At 36.1% G+C, this 16765-nt stretch overlaps 1 protein-coding gene across 17 annotated transcripts in view; it reads left to right on the top strand.

Moving 5' to 3' along the window:
* Nucleotides 1-285: 285 nt before the first annotated feature.
* Cep112 (centrosomal protein 112) overlaps nt 286-16765 on the top strand; it is a 451807-nt gene continuing 435327 nt past the window's right edge. For 3 of the 17 annotated variants that reach the window (XM_078041820.1, XM_078041819.1, XM_021728425.3), the window contains exons 1-6: nt 294-461; nt 1398-1542; nt 7163-7191; nt 8218-8331; nt 11571-11761; nt 13987-14159. In XM_078041820.1, the coding sequence (XP_077897946.1) occupies nt 1430-1542; nt 7163-7191; nt 8218-8331; nt 11571-11761; nt 13987-14159 (620 nt within the window). In that variant the 5' untranslated portion in view covers nt 294-461; nt 1398-1429. Of the gene's footprint in view, nt 462-573; nt 782-906; nt 924-1397; nt 1543-7156; nt 7192-8215; nt 8332-8441; nt 8543-11570; nt 11762-13986; nt 14160-16765 lie in introns of those variants that run through there. The other 14 variants (XM_078041821.1, XM_078041818.1, XM_078041824.1 and 11 more) reach the window with 12 other exon arrangements.

The raw sequence follows: 16765 nt of genomic DNA, 5'->3' as shown, positions 1-16765 counted from the left end.
GGACTGCTGAAGAGCTGCCAGTGTAGAAAGTGAGCCTGACCACGGTGCGGTGGGCTGGAGCGTCGCCATGGCAACAGCGTGGTGCGCACGCCGCCGCCGGGAGGACCGGGAAATGCGGAGTCGGAAGTCTCCGCCCCCCCATACGCTAGGGAGTAGTGGCTACCGCTCGAGCGTCGTCATGACAACTGCGCCGCGCGCCGGCAGCCGCCGGAGGGCGCGGAAACCCTCCCCTGCGGCCTGGGGGGCGGTAGTGGACGCAACCCGGAGCGTCGCCACGGCAACGGCGCCCGAGAGCCGGCCGCAGCCCGAGGGGTGGGGCAGGGGGCGGGGAAAGGCGAGCCCGGTAGTCCCCGCCCCCGGCCTGCTGGGCGGCGGCGACCCAGCGGCCCGCAAGGATTTGAAACCGTTTGGTGGCGGCGGCGGCGGCGGCCGAACGGAGGGCTTCCTTGTAGGGGCTCCAGGTTCTCGTTTTCCCGCATTTCCCCCCTCCCACCCCTCCTCCCAGGTTCTCAGTGGAATTTTGCGCGGGTTGGCGGCCGCCCCTCCTGTTGCGGGCTCGTGCGGGGCGGGGCGTCGCCCGCAGGCCCGGGCCGGTTCTCCAGGCCTGGGGGGCGCGCGCCCCCCGTGTCGCCTACAGAGTGAAGTCCCGAGTGGTAAAGTTATGAGTAAAGTTTGATCAGCCAGGCGAGGGTCGGGGTGGGGGTCTGGTCTGCAAGACGAGGTCCAGAAATCTGCCCCCGGGGCTTGCGGCTGTGGAGAGAGAGCTGTGTTCTGGGACAAGGTAGGAGGCCGCCGGGGCCGCGCAGGCCGCCGGTCCCCGGTGCCCGCGCTGGCCGAGGAAGGACTGCGGGGAGCCCGACTGCTAGAGTTGCGGAAGCCCTGTCAGAGCAGAGCCGGAGTGCGCTGGGTTTGGGCAGCTCCAGGTGCGCTTGGCTTGTACAAACAATCCTAATAAACATCCCGCTTGGAAAGGCCCTTTTCCCAGCGTCAGGGCCTCAGGAAGACGTGCAGGGTTTCTGAGTTTTAGGTGTTCAAGAAGACAGAAGTAATCATGAACAACTTTTATTCAGATCCTTGCGCGCATTTTTGTTATTTGTCTTCACTATTTAAAGATGAGTGAAAGAAAAGGCAAATGAAACGCCACCAGCCTCTTTGCAGTGGTCAGTCTCCACCAAAGAGGAGGGCAGGGCAATTTGTACAGGGTTCTGGTCCAGCTGTCTTCCGGTGGGACTGGGAAGCTACTTAGCTACTTCACCGGGCTAAGCCTCCACTTCCTAATCAGGGTGAAGTGGCTTATGGAAGTAGTGCCATCTGGCAGGGTGCTCAGGGTACATTGAAATAAGTTTCCTTTCTTTTCTTTTTTCTTTCTTTCTTTCTTTTTTTTTTTTTTTTTGCAGTGCTGAGGATCGAAGAAGTCAGGGCTTCATGGATGCTAGGCAAGCACTCTACCACTGAGCCACACCCCCAGCCCTGGGATACCTTTCCAAAGTGCTCAGCAGCACCTGGCACAGTCAGGGAAGGCGCCTGTCAAAACATCCAAATGTAAGCAAGATAAACGTGCACCTGTACAACTTTTTGATTTACTGACAAGTTGTCTTTTGAAGTATGTTTAAAATATGATTCGATGGAACATAATGGATTTTACACAACTTTCAGAAACATGTTAGGCAAGAGGCATGATATGTGGGAAGCGACTCTTGACTTAGCAATTGTGGCTTTTTTCCCCTGGGTCTTTTCACGTTTGTGACTTGCTTATGTAAATTGCTGACTCCTATGGCAGCTAAGCACCTTGAGAAGGCCTTAACCCATTTTGTGGCTGTCCACAAAGAAACAGTTTAACAAAAGACATGAACCAAATACAGATTATAGATATAAGCAAAAACCATCCATTTTTTTTGCTTTTGAAGTAATTTATATGACTAGTAGTCACACAACAATTTATATCACTTAGAAAAGACACTCTAAGTACTTTAAGCCTAAACCAAAGATGTGGCTTCACTTATTTTTCAGCTTTAATAATTTGAATCTAATCTGATAAATATAAAACTTCTTGATTAGTTGGATATATTCTTTGAAGTTTTGAAATGTTAATTTTTTTTCTTTTTGAATTTGTTGGAGAATGAATAAGGGTTAAGAAGAAGCAGAGTTTTGGTCTTTACTAAACTTTTTAAAAAATTTGAGCTATAGTATTGCATGTCATTATAGATTACCTTTCTGCTTTTCAAATTTTATTAATTGGAGAGAAAGTTGACTTATTTGTAAGTGGCCAAATGGTGAGATACAATAGATATGAAATTAAAATTTCAGAATTTCAATCTGAGTTTTGGGCTTGTTTTATGATTTTGGTGCATCACTTAATTGTTGCGTTGTAGTTTTCTCTAGCATTAAACACTGACATTTCCTGCTGGTATCAAAGGATTAGTTAAGAATTAGTGATTATGAGGGATATTTTTACCTTTGCTATAGTTGATGATGCTCTTAGGACAAGATATTGAGCCTGGAAGTTCATCAAGGCCAAAGCTGTGCTTAAAATTCTTGGCTTATGAGTTTCCTCTGGTTTATCTGTTTGAATAGCTGCTTTTCAATATTATGATCTAACATCAATCAGTGGTATCATAGCCTGTTTTACCAAGTACATAACTTATGGAATATATTATAGAAATGTAAGATGAAACTAACAACCACACACTCACATGCACACACACAGCCTCCAAACCAATCAACTAATCAGAAAATGCATTTAAATCAAATTTATTTATTTATTTTTGCACTACTGGGGATAGAACCAGGGCCTTGCATACATTCTAAGCAAGTACTCTACCATTGAGCTGCATCACCAGTTTTAAATAAAATTTATTTTAACCAAGTCTTCAATTTGGAAGTATTATTATTTTACCATAATTCAGAAGGTATGATGACCAGTTTTAATAAATAATGAGCATATAGTATTTCTATTTTGGAAGACCTATTTGGTATTCAGAACAGAAACATTAAAAAACAATTAGTTGTGGCTGAGTACAGTGCGCATGCCTGTAATCCCAGCTGCTTGGGAGGCTGAGGCAGGACAATTGCAAGTTCAAAGCCAACCTCAGCAATTTAGCAAGGCCCTCAGCTAGACCCTGTCTCTAAATAAAATATTAAAAAAGGCTAGGGGTGTGGCTTAGTGTTACACACCCCTGGGTTCAATCCCAAGTACCAAGAAGAACAACAACAACAAATTAGTCATGTAAAAGTGGAACACTAGTCTACTTGGTTAGTGTTTATTTAGCAATTGATTATTTAGCTTGTAAAATGTATCAGACAATATTCTAGGTATCTTATTAAATGTGTAAATTGTGATCCCTGTTCTCCAGGAGCAAATCCTAGACAATGGAAGATAATGTAAATAATATACAAATGCAAGTCAGTGGAACATAGGGCTTTGTGAGTAATGGCAGTGAGAATAGAAAAGCTGGCAGATTTGAGACAGTATTTGTTGATGTATCAGTTTATGTGAGTTTAGAGAATGGGAACACTGGAACTTCTATTCTAGCAGATGACATAAAGGATGATGCCATCAAGGAGAGTATAGCATAAGTAGAATAGATGTATGGGGAAATCATGAAAAATTTTCTTTGGGAGGCTGTCATAAATGGGAGTCTGGAGTTGCAGAGAGAAAGTGGAGTTTAAATGAAATTTAAGAGTGAATTATATGAGAAGTTACTTGAGTTACAGTAACTGAGTATGATAGCCTACAGAGAGTGTGCAAGTCAGATCAAAAGGAGGCTAAAGAGAGAGTGGAAGAATACCGATTTAATGTTAGGTGGAAAAGCAAGAGCCATTAAGAGAAGGGGAAGGAATGATCTGAGAGGCAGCAGGGGACCCAGGAGTGAAAGGAATTGCTGAGTTTCTAGGAGTAGTGAGTCCTAAGAAATACATGATGGTGTGGAGATGTCAAACAGGGTGCAAATTGAGCTAGCCCTTTGGATTTGTGAACTAGTGGATAATTAGTGAACTTTGAAAGATTTTCCATTGCAGGATAGAGCTGGGAGTTGATAAGAAAGAAAGAAGCAGACTGATGAGTGGAAGATTAGAATGAGGATTATCATGGGAGGGGAAGGAGTCAGAGAATGTAAACTAGAGAAGAAGTAATTGATAATTGATAAATGACAGGAAGAACTATGGACCTTAGAAGTAGAGTTGTTGCTTTTTTCTGATACAGTAGCAAAGGAGGTAAGAATGTCTGTTTCTAAGAAGAAATTTGGGAGATGTTAGGAATACCATTTTACTAGGGTGTTACCATTCATTGTTTTTTCCATGAATCAGGAAGTAAGATTTTTTAAAATTGAGAATAAGGTGAGTTTGGAGTTGTTTAATGGGCATCAAGATATCTGGTAAAAGTTTTAAAGTGCTTTGTGGAGTAAGAAATATTAAGACTCCGTAGGGTTCAGGTGGCATCAGAAGCTATCTGACTCCAAGGCAGTACCATCTTTTTCTTGCAGCCCCTTGTTTGAGAACAAAGTGTGGCATTGAGGGAACTGTAGTCTTGCTCAGTAGAAAGAAAAAGTCTAGTGGAATAAGAGAGATCTTAAGAAGCTAAAGGGCTGTTATCAGCTGGAGGGGTTTCTTTGCAAGACAGTGATGAGAATGGGGAGTGTGTTATAGTAAGATGGTTGGAGCCTCCAAAAAAAAGGAATTTGGGGGTTGAAACTGGAAGAGTAGTAGTTGGGAAGTGGCAGCATGGATGTTGATCAGTGTTTTCTTTCCTGAAATTCTTGTGTGCACTTAAGAAAGACTTGTACACTTTCATAGCTATGAGGGAATAAAGTCAACCAGTGAAAGCTAAGGTTTACTTAGAGAAATAGGATAGAGAGAAGTTTCTGGAAGAGGTTATTGATAATAAAATGGCAGATGCTGAGGAAAATACTAGAAGCTGGTTTAGCAGAGAAAGGGCAATTGTAGAACAACGTAGCTTATGAGACAGATCAGAGCTTTACCCCAAATATTTAATTTGTAAACTGAATTATATAAATATCACACAAAGGTAGTTCACATTCCTACCAAGACATTTCACATTTTAAAAGAACATTTAGAATATGGATATATTTTAACCTAAAGAAGTTTTGTCAAAACCTGTATTTCTTATTTTTGGGGATTCAGTCTTTTTACATTTAGTAGGATTTTTTTTTCTTTTTGCTAACTGGAAGAAATATGAACACTAATATTTTTTAAAGGATATTACAAAAGTTTTAAATTACAGCAGATTAACTTTTTTTTTGCTATTCAGCTGAGTGAATTTTTATATTTATGCATTGGTAGATTCTGAGGCCTCCACTTTAGAGAGGGTACAGAACAATTCAACATCACATATAGTTTCCTTGTGCCATTTTTTTGAATACATACTCTCTTCTACTCCTAACTCTACTGACCACTGATCTGTTCTCTATGCTGAAATTTTTTTGCCTTTTCTAGAGTGTCATATAAATGGAGGTAATCTTTCAAGAATGGCTTCTTGCCCTTAGCATAAAACATTTGTAGTGTATCCATATTGGTATGTGTATCAGTAATCATTCCTTTTTGTTGTTTAGTACTAATTATTGTGTGCATGTACCACAATTTATTTCATTCTCAGTCAAGGGAAATTTGGGCTGTTTCTGGTATTTGGTGATTCCAAACAAACAAAAAATTGCTGTAAGCATTACATTTGCATTTTTGGGAATATACATTTTTAATTTCACTTAAGTAAATACTTGGGACTGGGATTTTTGGGTTATATGGTGAGTGTATGTTTAACTTTGTAAGAAAATGCTAAACTGTTTTCCAGAGTGGCAGTATCATTTTACATTCCTACCAGCAGTGCAGGAGCGTTTCTCTTGTTCTCTTGCACTTAGTATTGTTGGCATTCTAAATTTTAGTTGTCCTAATGTGTTTGTAGTGGTATTTCATTATGGTTTTTTGGGGGGTCGGGTAGGGTACCAGAGATTGAACTCAGGGACACTTAACCACTGAGCCCCATCATCAGCCTTTTTTATTTATTCATTTCTTTATTTTGAGACAGGGTCTCACTCAGTTGCTTAGGGCTTTACTAAGTTGCTGAAGCTGTCTTTGAACTTGTGATCCTCCTGCCACAGCGTCCTGAATTGCTGGGATTACAGGCATGTGCCACTGCGCCTGGCTTTCTTAAGGGTTTTAATTTTCATTTTCCTAGTGATTAATGATGTTGGGCATATTTTTGCATGCTTACTTGCCATTATTTGTATTTCTTTTTTGGTAAAGAGATTGATTTAGTTTTACTTTTGCTGGGAATTGAACCAAGGGCTTTGCTCATGCTAGGTAAGTGCTATCCCCTGAGCTACACCCCCAGCTTCTAGAGATTGATTTATAAAAAGTATGGTTATTTTTATTTGACACATAGTAATTGTACATATTTATGGAATATGATGTGACATTTCAAAACATGCAAATGATGTATAATGATCAGGTCAGGGTAATTGGCATATTCATCACCTCAGATATTTATCATTTTTTTTTGTGTGTTGGAAACATTCAAAATCATCTCCAGTAGCTATTTTGAAACATATAGTTATTTGCTAACCAGGCATTAATTTTTTTGTAGATTATTTTTATTGGGTTAAAGTTTGAGATTTCTTTTCTATATGTGTGAATGTATATAAATGTGTATAAGTGTGTGTATGTATATGTTTATATATATAAATACATATAAATGTGTATAAAAGTGTGCATATAAATGTGTACGTATGTACGTGTGTATTTTTTCAGTGATGGGAATGAACTAAGGGCTTTGTATATGCTAAGCAAGTCTTTACCACTGAGCTATATTCTCAACCCTATATATTCTTTTTTTTTTTTTAAATTTTTTTAGATGTTGATGGACCTTTATTTTATTCATTTATTTATATGCAGTGCTGAGAATCAAACCCAGTACCTCAACATGCTAGGCAAGTGCTTTACCACTGAGCCATAAGCCCAGCCCCTATATATTCTTTTTAAAAAAATATTCTTTATATTTAAAAAAATACTATATATTTATATTTATATATATTTTATATATTCATATACCTTATATACTTATAGATCTTATATTTAAAAAATTTTTTAGTTGTAGATGGACACAATACTTTTATTTATTTATTTTATTTATTTATTTTTATGTGATGCTGAGGATTGATCCCAGTGCCTCAAACGAGCTAGGTAAGTCCTCTACCACTGAGCCACAACCCCAGCTCCCCAACTGTATGTATTCTTTTTTAAAAAAATATTTATTTATTTTTTAGTTGTAGTTGGACACAGTACCTTTATTTTATTTATTTATTTATATGTGGTGCTGAGGATCGAACCCAGGGCTACGCATGTGGTAGGCGAACATTCTACTGTTGAGCCACAACCTCAGCCCCTCTTTTTTTAAAAAATTGTTTTTAGTTATACATGGGCACAATCTTTATTTTGTTTATATATATATACTTTTTTGTGGTGCTGAGGATTGAACATAGTTTCTCACATGTTTGAGGCATGTGCTCTGCCACTGAGCCACAGTCCCAGCCCCCTACATATTCCTGATATGAGTTCTTTGTGAGATGTACAGTTTGCAGATATTTTCTGTGGTTTATTTCCTAATTCTTCATGACCAAAGTCATGAGGATTTGTTTTTCCTATTTTCTTCTAAGAGTTTTATAGATTTACATTTTATACTTAGGCCCACAATTTGTTTGGAGTTAATTTTTCTATATAATATAGATTTAGGTTTGAGGTGTAATTTTTATTTGCATGTGGATATCCAGTTGTTACAGTATTATTTGTTATAAAAACTGTGATTTCTCCTTTGTTGAAAATCAGTTGTTCATGTTTGTGTTAGTCCATTTTGGAGACCCACTGGTCTATTTCCTTGATTTATGTGTTTGTTCTTTCACCAATACTACAGTGTCTTGACTACCGTAGATTTATAGTCCATATGAAAAATCAGGTAGTATGAGTCCTCCAACTTTTTTTTTTTTTCAGAATTGTTTTGTTTTCTCTAGTTTCTTTACATTTACATATAAATTCTAGAATCTGCTTGTCTGTATCTACAAAGAATGCTGCTGGATTTTGATTTGAATTGCATTAAATCTGGAGGTAATTTTGGGGAGAATTGTTATTTATTTAATTGGTAAGTTTTCTTTTATCTTCTTTAGAGTTTTATAGTTTTTGGCTTACAGATCCTTATTTTTAAATCTTCTACAGATCGGACTATGGAAATGGAAAGTGAAGAAGAAAAATGGGAGAAGCTGGATGCAGAATTTGATCACTTTGTGGTAGATATGAAGCCCTTTGTTCTAAAATTACTCCATAGGTCAGGTAAGACTGTGTTTGAAAACTAGATTTTTTTTTTTTTGGTACCAGGGAATCAAACCAAGGGCACTTAATCACTAAGCCGTACTCCCAGCCCTTTTTTATGTTTTATTTAGAAACAGGATCTCAGGAGTTGCTTAGCGCCTGGCTAAGTTGCTGAGGCTGGCTTTGAACTTGCAATCTTCCTGCTTCAGCCTCCAGAACCGCTGGATTACAGGCATGTGTCACTGCACCCAGTGAAACTAAATTTTTAATTTAATTTTTTTCTTTATATTTAATTAAACCAGTGAGCTATCAAAATGGATAGCTGAAATATTTTATTAATAATTTTTGTCATTGACATAGATTGTTTACTTTGAGCTATTCATGGGTAAATAAAAATTTAGTGATTGTGTTCTTTAAGCTGTGAAAAGATCTTATTGTGATACCACTTTTTACATGTCATGAACACTGATCTCTAAAGTTAGCCACAACTGTGTTTACCTCCTTCTATTTTAGGAACCTATTATTCACTTATTCTCTGATCCTTTTGACTATTAGAGCAGAAGAGAATCCATTGGTCTTTTATGATTATGATTGTTTGAATAAAATCAGGTGTGAATGAGTTTTTGTTGCTATTTTGTCTTCATTTCCCAATGTGTTATTTTTTATTTTGGAATGAGGGCCTTTTTCTCAAAAAATTAGAGAATTTTCTGAATATTTAAGGCATCAGAGAGCAATTGGAGTGAATTTGGGGGACTTAGGAGATTCTTTCAGTTGTAGTAGGTATAAGGTTGGATGTGAAGGTGAACCTGATTTGGTAGCTGTTGAGTAGAGGGTTTAGAGTGGGGCCAAGAAACTATGACCTTTACTCTTTCCAAGTTCCCTGTTTCCTGAGGTGTCTGAGTGAACTCTATATTTAAAGTGAGGAAATTATTTAGTATTAGATATTTATTTCAGGGGCTGCAATGGGAGAAGGGAGTGTGACATGAATTGTGCACTGTACCTACTCACTTCCAAAGCCTGTAGCCTTTCCTAGTCCAGGGCAGCTTGGCACAACTTTCCCTTGAATCTTCTTACTGTATCTCCTTTCTTGTCTTGCTGGAACTTTTTCTTTCTTTCTTTGCTATTTTTTTTCTGGTTGTTGTTGTTGATGAACCTTTATTTAATTAATTTATTTATTTATATGTGGTGCTGAGAATCGAACCCAATGCCTCACACATGCTAGGCAACTACTCTACCACTGAGCCAGAGCCCCAGCCCCTCCTTTTGGTCTTTTTGTTTTTGATTTGCTAATTAGGAAAAATTTGTAGCAAAATTTCTCACTACAAATATATTTCAAGTCAAACCACCCTCTTATCTTCTTTTAAAAATAGATTAAAACAGGGCCCGATGGCGCGGTGCCTATAGCCCCAGTGACTTGGGAGGCTGAATTAGGAGGATCAAAAGTTCAAGGCCAGCCTTAAAAACTTACTGAGACCCTGTCTCAAACTAAAAAAAATAAAAAAAGGGCTGGGAATGTGGCTCAGTGGTTAAGTGTCCTTGGGTTCAATCCCTGGCCAGAAAATAAAACAGAAGGATTCCAGATACATAGAATTGATTACTTATAATCTTTGGTTTATGACACATTGTCAGTATTGGAACATTCATTGTTCTCCTTAATTAATTAATTAATTATTTGGTACTAGGGATTGAACCCAGAGACACTTAACCATTGAGCCACGTCCCCATCTCTTTTCACTTTTTATTTTTAGACAGGGTCTCACTAAGTTGCTTAAGGCTTCACTAACTTGCTGAGGATGGCTTTGAACTTGGAATCCTCTTCCCTCAGACTCCTGAGCTGCTGGGACTGTGCTTGGCTATTTAATTAATGTATAATAAGTATGTGGGAACTCATCTCAGTCAAGAACTAGAAATTCATAATAGCCTACTTTTTCTTGTAGCTAAAGTCAATTTTTTTATTTTATTTTTTTTAGATGCAGATGGACATAATACCTTTATTTTTTTAAATTTATTTTTATGTGGTGCTGAGGATCAAACCATTGCCTCACATGTGCTAGGCAAGTGCTCTACCACCAAGCCACAACCCCAGCCCCCATAGCTTTCATTTCTATAGTGAGATTTGTAAAGTGATAACTTTAGTGATTTTTTTATAGGTAAAACAATAAATGAATATGACCTTTATAAACTCAGAGATTAGAGCAGACTTTATGATTTGTGTTATATATATAGTCCTCAAATTACAGTAAACAGATAAATGTTAATATCAGAGTAGTTTTTCTGAGACTTAAAACAATCTGATATCATGGCAAGATAGTATGTATAGTCAGTGGATCATTTATCACATGTGAACTAAACTGTGCTATATTTTTAGGTAGATTTTTCTTTTCTTTTCTTTTCTTTTCGGTATTGGGGATTGAATTCAGGGGCCCTCAACCACTGAGCCACATTGCCAGCCCTATTTTGTATTTTATTTAGAGACAGGGTCTCACTTGAGTTGCTTAGCACCTCGCTTTTGCTGAAGCTGGCTTTGAACTCTCAATCCTTGTGCTTCAGCCTCCTGAGCTGCTGGGATTACAGGCCTATGCCACCATGTCCAGCTAGGTAGAGTTTTAAAAGGATAATTATTTTACAAAATTACATATAAATAGCTCTCACTTATTTTTAGTGATGTTAAAAGAAAAGTCTAAGTAAATCAGCTACAAATCCCTGGAAATCATTGACTTCAGCAAATAAAACATTTTGATTTAATTTTAGAGTAAGTATAAAATGCTCAATATGTCAGAGGTTGCATTTTATGTCTTTCTATGTTTGTCCAGTTAGAATTCTAGAGTCTTCAATATGTCTAAAGTCATTTTTAGAGTTGCAAATTTTAACTAAAAAATTTATTCAGTAGTTATCCAGAGATTTTATTTTTGTGAAATTTTTTCTTTGTATTTTTTGTCCAACTACTGATTAAAGTTAAATTGTAGATTAGGAGTTTATGGCTTGTGAGGCAACGCTAGTTCACCTTTTTTGGTGAAGTTTTATTGGAACCATCTTTTTTTTTTTTTAATGTATAGCCTGTGACTGCTTTATTGGTGCAGTGGCTTAGTCAAGTAGTTATGCCACATGGCCTCCTAAACCTAGTTATTTACTTTTCGAATCTTTATAAAAATTTTTTTCCATTTCTTGTTCTAGACTAAAGCAGATACATTATGGTCTTTGTAATTAAATGTTTTTTCTTCTGAAAAATCAAATTTCTTATAGTTCTTTTGTATTTATAGAACGGCAGAGGTGTGCTCTTTGGATTAGAAAGTTGTGTGAACCTTCGGGAACAGGTTCAGGAATAATTGGCAGGAAGAATCGGAATCTGTATGCAAAATTGTTATTGCATATGCTTAAGCGAGGAGTGCTTGAAGGCCCTTTTACACACCGCCCTGAACCAGGGACACTAAAAACATTACCTTCATACATGGTAGGTATTATTGACCAGAGTGTATTAGTTTCATTTCTTCAAAAGTGTGTAAGTTTTCATCCCTTTGGGAATACTAGGTTATATGTCCTAGTAACACATTAATTAAAACTATTTTTTTTCCTCTCTGATTCAGTTTTTTCTACTTTCAGTAGAAAACAGGAATTTACCTATAATGGGAAGAACCTTATTGATTCATTCATTTGTATTCTACAATATTGCTAAAAAAATGAATGAGTTTTTAATATTGAACTTTAACTGCCAACTGATTTTTCATTGGATTGTAATGGTGACATTTTATGTATTTCAGTAGATTCTAGCTTATTAAACTCTTTTATAAATTTTAAAATAATATTTATGAGAGGTTGGATTGGATGACTTCTATAAATTCCCTTCTACTGTAATGCTGGAGTTTAGAAGTGATTTTCTGTACTTCATTTAGTTTCATTTTTATAGACAGTTTTGTTCCAATGCTTGCTTGATGAATTGTCACTGTCTGGTTCCTAATAAACATGAAGTATACCTTAGTTTGTGCGAGATTTGAATATTTGAGAAGTCTTACAGGAGTATTAGGTAATTGATAGTTGTTGTCAGGATAACCATGTATTTTTTTCATGAACTGTAAAATTCTTATGTAGTATAAGACTTTTATGTATTTTATTAGTTCACATAAGGCAAAATTTAGTTCCAAGGCATGCTACACGTAGAGGATAATTCTTTTTTTTGGTCGAGGAATGTCAACCAAATAATAATAAAACTATTATTTTTATAATAGTTTTATCCATTGTATGTTCAAGTAGAGCCATGCATTTTGCTTAAGTTAAGATCTACAGTATTTGGGATTGTAGTTGCTTGACTTGATATTTGATCAGCCATTAGCATGACGATAGTAGTAGTGTCCCCTTATCTGTGAGGGATATGTTCCAAGATCTGACTGAAACAGTGGGTAATACCTAATTCCTTATACTGTTCTGACAACTAAGACAGCTACTAAATGACTAGTGAATACAGTGTGAATATGCCTGGAGGGACATAGTGGGATGGATGGTGTGAGGTTTCATCATACTACTCAAACACAATTTAAACTTTAATTGTTGATTTCTAGAGTTTTCCATTTAATATTTTTGGGCTATAGTTGACTGTAACTAAAACCATGGAAAGTGAAACTGTGGTTAAGAGGGAAACTTCTGTATTCCATTTAAAAAGAAGTTGTTATGCATTTCTGATTTGGGATAGAGAGTTGTGTGTCACTTTTCCCTATATAGAGCCCCTTGAAGATTTTCTGTATAGGATTGGGAGAATTGTTGTAGAGGTGTCTGGGCAGTGAAGTTTTCTTTAGAAATTTGTCATGCAGCCTGGTTAATTTGAAGAGAAACAAATGGGCTAATGCCATTCTCAGCAACTAGAGTAGAACGTTCTGTGAAGTACATTCAGATGTTAAGATGGGAGTGTGCATGGTGTCCTATTTTCCCATTCACATTCAATTTCATAGAGTCATAAGGGAGAGCTTTATTTTACAAATAAAATAATTAGAAGGCCTAGGGACCAATAAGTTAGTAATATGGCCAGAACTAACTCCCAGGTCTTTCACTCATTTGCTCACACCTCATTAAGGGATTCCTAATTTTAATTTCTGGTTTGTTATTGATTGTGGTTTTTCTGTTCACCGAGTATGTGAATGTATACATAAAATAGTTAATGATCACAGAAAGAAATAGGGTATCACAGGATTTAAAAATATCTTTCCATTTAACTCTTTATAAAGTTAATATCACTTTTGTTATATAATTATTAGATTTTTCTGTTCTTGTTTCTCAGGTTTTCTAAAAATATTTTTTTTTTGTATTTGTAGGTGAACAAATACAAAAAAATATATTTAATCTTAAAAATTAAAAATATATAAATATCTTTATTTTATTTTATTTTATTTATTTTTATGCCGTGCTGAGGATGGAACCCAGTTACACATGCTAGGCATGTACTCTACCCCTGAGCTACAGGCTCATTCCCTCAGATTTTTTATAAAGCAGAATATAACTGAAATGTAAAGATGTTATCCATTTTATTTAAATATTTTGTAATTTGTTGTGCACTGTGATACTTTTTATGTATTTTTATGTAAAGAATTTTGAGTATTTGAAAGAATGTTATCGAACTTGAAACTTGATGGAAATTGTTTCTTTATAGTACATCTTGAAAGAATAACTTCTCTAATTTTTAAAAATTAGTCCATCTATTTTGATGAGCCAAATCCAGCACAAGCAAAAAGTTCAAGCCCAGAGAGCTTACCCCACTGGGTAATGGGTGAGCTGGGAACAAGTGAACACAAATTAAGTGAATCATGGAAACTTTCTTCTGGCGAAGATAGCACTTTGGTGCTGTCACCAACTGGTGCCCACAGGTACGTTAAGAAAATGGGGTTCCGAATGTTTTTCATCTTTCAACCTGTCCTTGAAACTGGTTCATATATTGAATTTTTCCTTTTTTTCTTTTTAATAAATTGTTTTGCTTTATATTTCTGCTAACGTTGAGTACTGTGAGTGGATACTGTATAGGCAAAATAACAGGTTTGCTTTTCCATTTACTGTGTGTCTAAGATTATTTTATATTTTTCGCAGCTTTTATGGATATCTATTAACTTCGTCTATTTTCATTGCTTGGAAAGTGTTGCCTGGGAATCTTTAAATAACATAACTGTGTTTGTTTTTTTCCTTCATGACAAGAGTTAACTTAAGAACATTATCAGTGATTTCAACAAAATGACACCTTACATATCCATCTTGGAACTTTTGCTTGAATCTCCTTTTCCCTCAGTGAACAGTATTTATTTTTATTTAATGAAATAAAAATGTAAAGATAAACACCATTAAACTGTGCTTTCTTACTAAAGTTTTAATCTTAAATAGGATTTTTAGTTTAAATAAGACTAACCTTCTAATAATACTTCAGCTAACTTCAAGATTTACTGCCATTACTGCTACAGTATAATTTTTTGCTGTTAAGAAGAATAGATTTAAATTTGGACTTTTATCCTATTTTTATTTTTCCTATTGGCAATGTTCTCTAAAATGTTAGAATATTGAATAGCATCCATTGACCAGTACCCTACTTCATACTCACCACTGTCTTGGTAATTTTAATTATAGGACTTTGTTTCTGTTATCAATGTAATCTTTCTTTTCCCACTATAATATTTTTGGCTTATTCCTTAATCAGATACAGAAATGTAATTAGAAATTTTCAACTTCTCCATAGTTGATGTGGTCTCGCTGTGTATTTTTCAGACCTAAAATGATATAGTGGAAAAGAAGAGATGAACACAGAGCAAGCAATCCAGTCCATGAAATTATTTTGTTAGAAAGGGGAAACAAATTAAAATGGAGAGGCAGTATTGAAGAGGTGATATAATTAAGGACATGTTAGGAAGAATAAGAGGAAATGAATAGGACAATTTAAAGGAGGTAGTATTAAATACTTATTTTAAAATCCATAGACAAATAAAATTAGAAGAGGTATAATTTTTGTTAGCCAATAGGCAGGTAAGCAGGCATGTAAAGAGATTGTGGTCTCTGTATCAAGAAAAATACTGTTCTTAAATTTGGTTGCAGAATCCATCCATTGTTTGCTAAAATATTTGCCTAAAGTCCACTTAAATCCCAGATTCCTTTCTAGGTGTGATGAACATGGAGTTTTATAGTATAAAGGTGGATTAAGGTTAGTAACTATATCTTTGAGCTTAGACCAGAGGTTGAAATTGATAATCTTTCTGAATTGAATGAATTATGTTGGTAAATTTGTTTGCCTTACATAGTGTCTTTAAAGATTTTTGAGTGAGTTGTCAAAATTAAAAATTGGGAAATTTCATATCAAAATTCAATTTTGTGATTCCTCTTAAAAACTAGAAATCTGGTCATCTTTCCAGAAGATAGTAATGTGTCCCCTAGATTAGATAATACTTGCTTAATCCCTGGATGTGATATGTCTTCACTCTTTCCTCCTAGTTCCAGATACTGAGTTTGATGTTAATTGCATTCATTAGTGAGCTTGCATTTTTTTTCTTAAAGTAGATTTAAAAGGAACACGAAGTGTTATTTTTCTATTTTTGTATTCTATCAAAAGTGCAAAGAAGAAAGAAGAAGGATCATATAATTCAAGAAGGAAAGAGACTTGTCTTGTAGAAGTGAATAGTATGAGGATACTGTTGACATCTTAATCCCTCATTTGTTATCTGTTTAAGTTCTGTTGACATTTGATTTAGATAAATAGAGGAGAGAGATAATAAGTATGTGGATAAATTCATTGTGATGGTTATGTGTGGTCACGGAAAAATTTGCAGAGATTGAAGTATATATAAGAGAAGGTTCAGAATAGGACAGACTTGAGATTTCCAGGAGTCCAGGTGAATGGACTTTTTCTTCCTTGGAACATAGGATAAAGTTCAAGAAAATACACTGAGAATATTCTTTAATTATTACTCAGTGGCTTTTCTGGAAAATGAAACCAGAGTAAAATCCTCACATTTTTAACAAATAGTTTTTTTTGTTGGTCACCTATAATTAAATGTCATTTTAATGCAAAAGAATTACTTGAGTCTGAGGCATTTTCAATTATATAAAAAATAATTAATGGGAAAAGCAGACAGTCTTATGATTCTGGTTAGTGCTATCCATTCTTTAGATGTTATAACTTCAAAAGAACCCTATGTGATATCCCAGGTAGCTTAGGTGACCCCATTACTTACTCCTGTAGCACTCTGTGCTTCCTCTTGCACTCATCACATGAGCAAAGGTTTAATATCTATTCTTTGTGCTAGATTGTAATTTCTTGAGATAGGAATGCTGTTTTTTCTATTTGCACTATATTTTGAGCTGCCAGCGCTGGGTGGGAACATGTTAGGAATTCCATAAGTATTTATATTTGGTGGGTGTATGCATGCATGGATGAATGGATTGTGTTGGGAACTGCCATGTATTTAATCTGTTAAAAACCCCTTTGAGACAGGTATAT

Source organism: Ictidomys tridecemlineatus, chromosome 3 (assembly GCF_052094955.1).
Source record: "Ictidomys tridecemlineatus isolate mIctTri1 chromosome 3, mIctTri1.hap1, whole genome shotgun sequence".
Classification (NCBI taxonomy): domain Eukaryota; kingdom Metazoa; phylum Chordata; class Mammalia; order Rodentia; family Sciuridae; genus Ictidomys; species Ictidomys tridecemlineatus.
The sequence above is the reverse complement of the archived record's forward strand: the minus strand, read 5'-3'. Positions and strand labels throughout refer to the sequence as shown.